This window comes from Nannobrachium achirus (genome assembly GCF_963921795.1).
Source record: "Nannobrachium achirus genome assembly, chromosome: 22".
NCBI classification, from domain to species: domain Eukaryota; kingdom Metazoa; phylum Chordata; class Actinopteri; order Myctophiformes; family Myctophidae; genus Nannobrachium; species Nannobrachium achirus.
In genome coordinates this window covers 647,783-655,274 of record NC_137829.1, presented here as the reverse complement: position 1 = coordinate 655,274, position 7,492 = coordinate 647,783, and the positions used below count along the sequence as shown (strand labels likewise).

General features: G+C 44.4%; 1 protein-coding gene across 1 annotated transcript in view; it reads right to left on the bottom strand.

The window, feature by feature from the left end:
- The window catches only part of LOC308308142 (R3H domain-containing protein 1-like), a gene marked incomplete at its 3' end in the record, with an annotated part of 127,372 nt that overhangs the window by 1,437 nt on the left and 118,443 nt on the right, over positions 1-7,492 (bottom strand). Inside the window, exon 21 of the mRNA XM_080753507.1 lies at positions 206-309. Coding sequence (XP_080609633.1) covers positions 206-309 — 104 coding nt within the window. The remainder of the gene's footprint in view (positions 1-205; positions 310-7,492) is intronic.

Genomic DNA, 7,492 nt, shown 5'->3' with positions numbered 1-7,492 from the left:
TACAATTAAATCGTCAATCGCAATTATTTGAGAGAAAATTAATCATTATTAAATGTCATAATCGTGACAGCCCTACATAACAGTACTTTTTTTTTCATGCTTCCCTGTAACTTTGTAACCTTAACTGCTGTGCCCGCCTCTGGGCAACTGATCTCCCCCTTGGGATAATAAAACGTATCGATCACTATCCATCCATCAACAGTACCTGAGCACTGCTGTGCAGGGATCTGCTGGGAGCTACAGGGAGAGGACGGCCGCGGGAACTGCATCTGCTCCGATCCAGGAGGAGGCAGGAACCCCACGGAGGAGCTGCAACACAGGAGAAGAGAAGATGTCAAGAACCCCACCAACGGTTTTTAACACTTGGGCTGCCATAGTTTTGCCATAACCAAAGTAGATTAACTGCCACGTATCTTTCCTACTGTATTGTTTTAACCCATTCAGAACGGGTACACATTATTGCGTATCATTATGTTATGCTTTAACTATTGAAAAATAGCAGATATACAAGCTTGCCACCGAGTGCCGCGCTGTGAGCTTGTACATCTGCAAGCTTGTACATCTGCTATTTTTGAAAAATTGTGAAAATTTGAATTTTGACCCGATTCTATAAGTGTCTTTTGAATCCTTCTAAGGTTTTTTGAAAAACGTATGTTTCTATGTCAGCAATCTGGCCAGCCGTCGTCAAAGAAAAAGTCCTTTTTCACTTAACTGGAGCTCAGTTAGTCTGTTCTTGAGAGACTACTGTGTCAGTGGTTCTCAAACCTTTTCAGGTGAAGGACCCCCAAAAGGATATGTATTTGTCCACGGACCCCCATCTCAAAATATCTAGTTCCAGGGACCACCCCAGTGTTTCCCCTATATGCATTAAGGAGTGGCGGGCCGCCGCCCCTTAATTACAATCTGGCCGCCGCTCTATGATTTTATTTTTTTATTTTTTTATATATATTTTTTTTTTGCAGAGGAATTATTTTCACAACAACGTGACTTATGTTTAGAATACGGTTGTTCTCTCGGTTAGGTACGGCTGGAAGGAGATTATAGCGCTCCTCTGCTACACTCATTGATTGGATGGAGAAACAACAGCTGCGCACCGAGTACAAACCCACTTGCTTCGCATAGGCAGTACCTATTAGGCACTGTTACAGGAGAAGTTTACTTGTTGTCCCATTCATCATTACAGCTTAGCTGTACATTTCTCAAGATTCATTTAAAAACGTATTGATAATGATTTTAGAGTGGTGTAGTTTGTGGTTGTCTGTGGCTAAATGTGCAGTTTGTGTATGACTGTTAGCAAGCAACCTAGCCTACAGTGTGTGGAGAAAATGACAACATGCAGTTGCCAGGTCTGATAATATAAGCCATGTTGGGCTAGGTTGGATGAAATACCATGCAGTGTTGCCAGGTCAGACTATTATAAGCCATTTTGGGCTCTTATTTCTGTAAAGTTGCTTGTAAATAATAATGGTGGTTGCCAGGGCACCAAATTCTGGGCCCTGGGTACAAGGCTTCACTGTGGGCCCCCCATTAATGTTCTTCATAGGGGGAGTGTCAGTGGTGCTCAAACCTTTTCATGTGAAGGAGGATCCCCAAAATTATATGAATTTGGCCACGGACCCCCATCTCAAAATATTTCCAGGGACCCCCCAGAAGCAAAATATGAGTTACAAATGTTAAGAAATACATATTTTCAAAGAATTGCACCCATTTTCACGACTTTTCAAAAATAGCAGATCTACAAGCTCGCAGCGCGGCACTCGGTGCCGCGCTGTGAGCTTGTATAGGCCTATCTGCTATTTTTCGATTGCTAAAGTATAAAATAATTAAGGCCCCTCCACCTTGGGCCCTAGTAACTCAGTCCCACTTTCCCCCCCTTGTGACGCCCCTGGTGGTTGCTTGTGAGCTTGTAGATCGGCTATTTTCAAATAGCGGAAGTATTTAGGTTTAAATGTGGCCTATATTCACTTATTTTGGGCTTGTTTTCATAGACCTGGTTGTTTATCCCTCCTGACAAATCTGACAACAGAACTTACTTAGGTTATTTACTTAAGTTTGAAAAGCCAAATAGTATTTATTTTTGTGTGTAAATAAAGCACTTTGAAACTGAAGATGATGGCAAATGTTGATGATAATAAAATAAAGATCAGATGATAATGGCCAATGTTGTTATAAAATACAAATCTATATATACATTTTTTAACTGTGTTAGAATCGCGCAAACACACCCAACCCGAAAAACACAGAAAAATGTTCGCCTGCACGCCACGCTGTGTGCGAACGCTATGCCGCTCCCCGCAACTCTCCCCCCACTCCTTCAGCTTCTGCCTAGGGGAAACACTGCACCCAGAAGCAACATTTGAGTTACAAACGTTCGCTTTGAAAATACATATATTCAAAGATTTGCACACATTTTCACAACTTCGAGTGCCGCGCTGCGAGCTTGTAGACGATGCATGAGTTGGATAATAAATAGTCCATAGAACATGACGCTGTCTTGACCAAACAAGCAATGTGGGAAAACAAAGGGAGGAAAAAGCCATTTTACCGAACCCAGATAAATGGATGTGAATGAGGAACCCAGATAAATGGATGTGAATGAGGAACCCAGATAAATGGATGTGAATGAGGAACCCAGATAAATGGATGTGAATGAGGAACCCAGATAAATGGATGTGAATGAGGAACCCAGATAAATGGATGTGAATGAGTAACCCAGATAAATGGATGTGAATGAGGAACCCAGATAAATGGATGTGAATGAGTAACCCAGATAAATGGATGTGAATGAGGAACCCAGATAAATGGATGTGAATGAGTAACCCAGATAAATGGATGTGAATGAGTAACCCAGATAAATGGATGTGAATGAGGAACCCAGATAAATGGATGTGAATGAGGAACCCAGATAAATGGATGTGAATGAGGAACCCAGATAAATGGATGTGAATGAGGAACCCAGATAAATGGATGTGAATGAGGAACCCAGATAAATGGATGTGAATGAGGAACCCAGATAAATGGATGTGAATGAGGAACCCAGATAAATGGATGTGAATGAGGAACCCAGATAAATGGATGTGAATGAGGAACCCAGATAAATGGATGTGAATGAGGAACCCAGATAAATGGATGTGAATGAGGAACCCAGATAAATGGATGTGAATGAGGAACCCAGATAAATGGATGTGAATGAGGAACCCAGATAAATGGATGTGAATGAGGAACCCAGATAAATGGATGTGAATGAGGAACCCAGATAAATGGATGTGAATGAGGAACCCAGATAAATGGATGTGAATGAGGAAGGGAAAGTTGACAGCAGCAGCTTTCCAGATGCATCATGGGATATGACGTTTTTTTTCGCCGACCAGCGGCTGCCGTTGCACCTGTTTACCTGGTTACCATGGTAACCAGTTAACACCACGTGATAACGGGGCCGTGACGCTGCACCTGGTTACCATGGTAACCAGTTAACACGACGTGATAACGGGGCCGTGACGCTGCACCTGGTTACCATGGTAACCAGTTAACACGACGTGATAACGGGGCCGTGACGCTGCACCGCGGTAATTCTTATCACGTTCCTGGACGTTTTTGGTGTGGCAAGTGTTAATATAGGAAGATACACATCTCAACTGGAGCCACTAGAGGGCAACATGGTACACAAATCCTACAAATGGTCTCCTAAGTGGGTGCTAGACCTAGATCAGTACTTCTCAAACATTTTCATGTCAAGGACCCCCAAATGGATGTTTATTTGGCCACAGACCATCATCTCAAAATGATTTTTACCCAGGGACCAAAATGATTAAAGATTTTCACCAGAATGGTTATCAGTATCACAAGACTGACACACTATGTCCATACATGGGCATTCCCACATATGGGCAATTGCCATGACGTGACGCGAGTCACACTTGCACAGGAATTCTGTCTTGGCCATATACGGAGCGTGACATGAGGTGTGACGGACGGACTGACAGACATGATCTGCAGGTTTTCCATACTAAATGCGACTGGAAATACTACTCTGGAATTATCCTTTATTTATAAGTAAAAATATCGCAGTACTTCTTCCACCACGGCACCTTTCCTCCAACAGTCGCACACTGTGTAATCAGCATTCAGCTTGTTGGCCTAAAAACGGGCTAAATTAGCCAAGTGGAACACGGTGTGCACTGGGGATCGATAGCCTGTATTACATTAGAAGGGCAATAAATAACCTCATCACATGGTAGTGGGGGGGGGGGGGGGGGGGGGGGGGGGGGCATGTTGCCTGCTGGGTGGGAGCAGAGGGGGTGGGGTGGAGTCACAACGGACCTCATTTTCAGCCAAATCAAAACAAATCAAGGGCAATGAGCATTTATCATTGCGGGCCCCCCTCCCCTCCCCCCCTCCCCTCCCCCCTCTCCCCTCCCCTTCGGTAACCAAATTGCCGGCGTGCCACTTTTTCCTCTCCTTTGCTTTCGAGGGGCTGCTGGCAGCTCCTCCATCCTGATTTAATAAGGATATAAGCAAAGCGATGGATGGGGCAGATGCATCAGAGATAGCCCCCCCCCAAAGCACAGAGGCAGCAGCTGCTGCAGACAGGCGGAGAGGAGAGGAGAGGAGAGGAGAGGAGAGGCAGAGACCCCTGAGGAATAGCAGCGCGGCGGCGTCGTCTGCAGCCCAGCAGCGGGCCAACATGAAGGATGGTGTAGAGAGAAGACACTCACCACACGGGACCCACAATGTTATATTAAGACTCACTGGATATCTGGCCTTATAAATCATCTTGAGTTGGCCTACTAAAAAAGAGGTCCCTGAAGGGGGTTTGGGGGGAGGGGGAGGGGAAGAAGGGGGTGGAGGGGGGTGGTGGATGGGGGGGTGGGGGGGAGCCTGCTTTCAAAGTGACCCTTTCCTTTCCGCGCGCTGGTTCCCACAGAGGTGACGACGGCAGCGGCAGCAGCAGCAGCAGACTGATGATCGGGGTTAGGACGAGTGCACTCGGTGTAGCGTCTACTTTTATGCTCTGAACTCGACGAAACTTTTGCGATGTTGTGAGAAAACAACTTAAGGGGACAAAAACGTGTGGCGATGGTTATCTAACGGCTGCTTCTCAAGTCCCCTCGCAACAATTACAGAACCTATAAGCGCCCGCCTGCCCGGGTAGCTCAGGAGTACGGTAGCGCAGTTGCCTTTGATTGAATCAATCGCAAGGGTTCTGTGTTCGATCCAGTGTTTTGTCGAGTAAAACTATGACGAAAGATGTTTGTCGACTGTGTTTTTTTTCCACTGATGAAAACGAAATAAAAAACTAAGCTGTGATGACTAAAACTAAGACTAAATATATTGACAATTTCGTCAACAAAATAAAAACTAGACTAAAATGTTAGGGAGGGACTAGTGGAGAAGAGGGTCACTTTATGTTCGGTGGCTCTCAGGTGTTGCGTGCTGAAAATAGTAGATCTACAAGCTCACAACGCGATGCGTTGTGTGAGCATAGATCTGCTATTTTCAGCACACAACCAAGTGTAAAATCAGTCATTTTATGATGCCATCAGGGCCTGCCAAAATACATTTCAGTTGACTAAATCAACTGTAGATTTAGTCGCCTAAAATCTTATATTTAGTTGACTAACATTTGACTAAAACTAAATCTTTTCAGGTGACTAAATTATGACTAAAACTAAATGACATTTTATTAAAAAGACTATGACTAAAACTAAATCAATTTTGTTGTCAAAAACAACACTGGTTCGATCACACCGGGCACCTCCAACTCGGCGTATGAGTGAAGCGGGCTTGGGTGACTAAGTGGTGCAGGTTAGTGCTGTCTCGAGGAGCTTGACGGTAGCTGGCGGCACCCAACCTCAACAAATCCATCTCCCCGGGGGTCGCCTCGCTGCCCTCCTTTTGCTCAGCTGGTGCCTCCAGTACAAATAAGTGGTTCTGACCTACATACAGTACGCACTTATAAAGTTAGCACTACATACAGTACGCACTACATACAGTACGCACTTATAAAGTTAGCTGATACATACAGTACATACAGTACGCACTTATAAAGTTAGCTACATACAGTACCTACATACAGTACGCACTTATAAAGTTAGCTACATACAGTACCTACATACAGTACGCACTTATAAAGTTAGCTACATACGGTACCTACATACAGTACGCACTTATAAAGTTAGCTACATACAGTACCTACATACAGTACGCACTTATAAAGTTAGCTACATACAGTACCTACATACAGTACGCACTTATAAAGTTAGCTACATACAGTACCTACATACAGTACGCACTTATAAAGTTAGCTACATACAGTACCTACATACAGTACGCACTTATAAAGTTAGCTGATACATACAGTACATACAGTACATACAGTACACACTTATAAAGTTAGCTGAAAAGCCTTTGCTACAGTTACAGTGTTGATTTAGTCTACAACAACTATGCAGAACATCTTTCATCGACTACCTTTTTTTTCATTGACGGAAAGTAAGTCAAACTTAAAGCTATACTGTGTAAGTTGCTCAACTAGTGGTCAGTAGCGTCCGCGTCTTTCGGCCGTTTTTCGCCGCGGACCGGGCCTCACACCCCCGCGTCACCCCCGCGTCTGCCTCCACCTCACCGAGATCTATCTTTAGAGCATTCCGGAGAAACGGAGTGTTTCACCCGAGTATAGATAGAGACACACGGGCGCCTACAAATATGGCCGCCCTATTGTGATAGCTAGCGACCCCACTTCAAGATGCGCTGTGATTGGCCGGCAGTGTATAACCCTCGCTGTGATTGGCCGATAGTGTATGATGACGTAATGTTTGCGCGAAAACCGGACCCCGGTCAGGATCATAGAAAACATAATAAGAGAAGGCTTCAGAAGCTGAAAATAACGGAGTGGGTGTTCTAAAACTTTAGCGATTTAAGAGTTAGGACAATTTTAAGATTTGTTTTATAAAAAAAGTTACATGGTATAACTTTAAGAGTGAACATATTGACAATTTAGTCAAAAAAAAATAGACTAAAAAGTTAGGAAGGGACTATTGGAGAAGAGATCTTGCCTGGTGTTGCCAGCCTCTATCACACACTTCGTTTTGTGAAGAGAGTCTGGGATTTCAGGAAGAGGTTTCATTTCTACGTCATTGCCCCAAACCACGTGCCCCAAGTCTACAGAAACCACATGCCCCAAGCATACAACCCTGATTGGCCAACCCTTGAAGCTGGTTGAGGAAATAGAATCTCAATCGATCGTGCCAGACCGTACTACAACACCACTACCGCCAGGGGGTGGTGTTGTGTTCGGTCTGGTTTATTAACCAGGCAAGAAGAGATCCAGTAGAACTAAAAGACAAGTCATTTTATGTTCGGTTGCGTTCGGGTGCTGTGCTCTGAAATTAGCCGATCTACAAGCCCACAACACTTCAGCATGCAACCAAGTGTCAATTAGCCGATCTACAAGCCCACAACACTTCAGCATGCAACCAAGTGTCAATTAGCC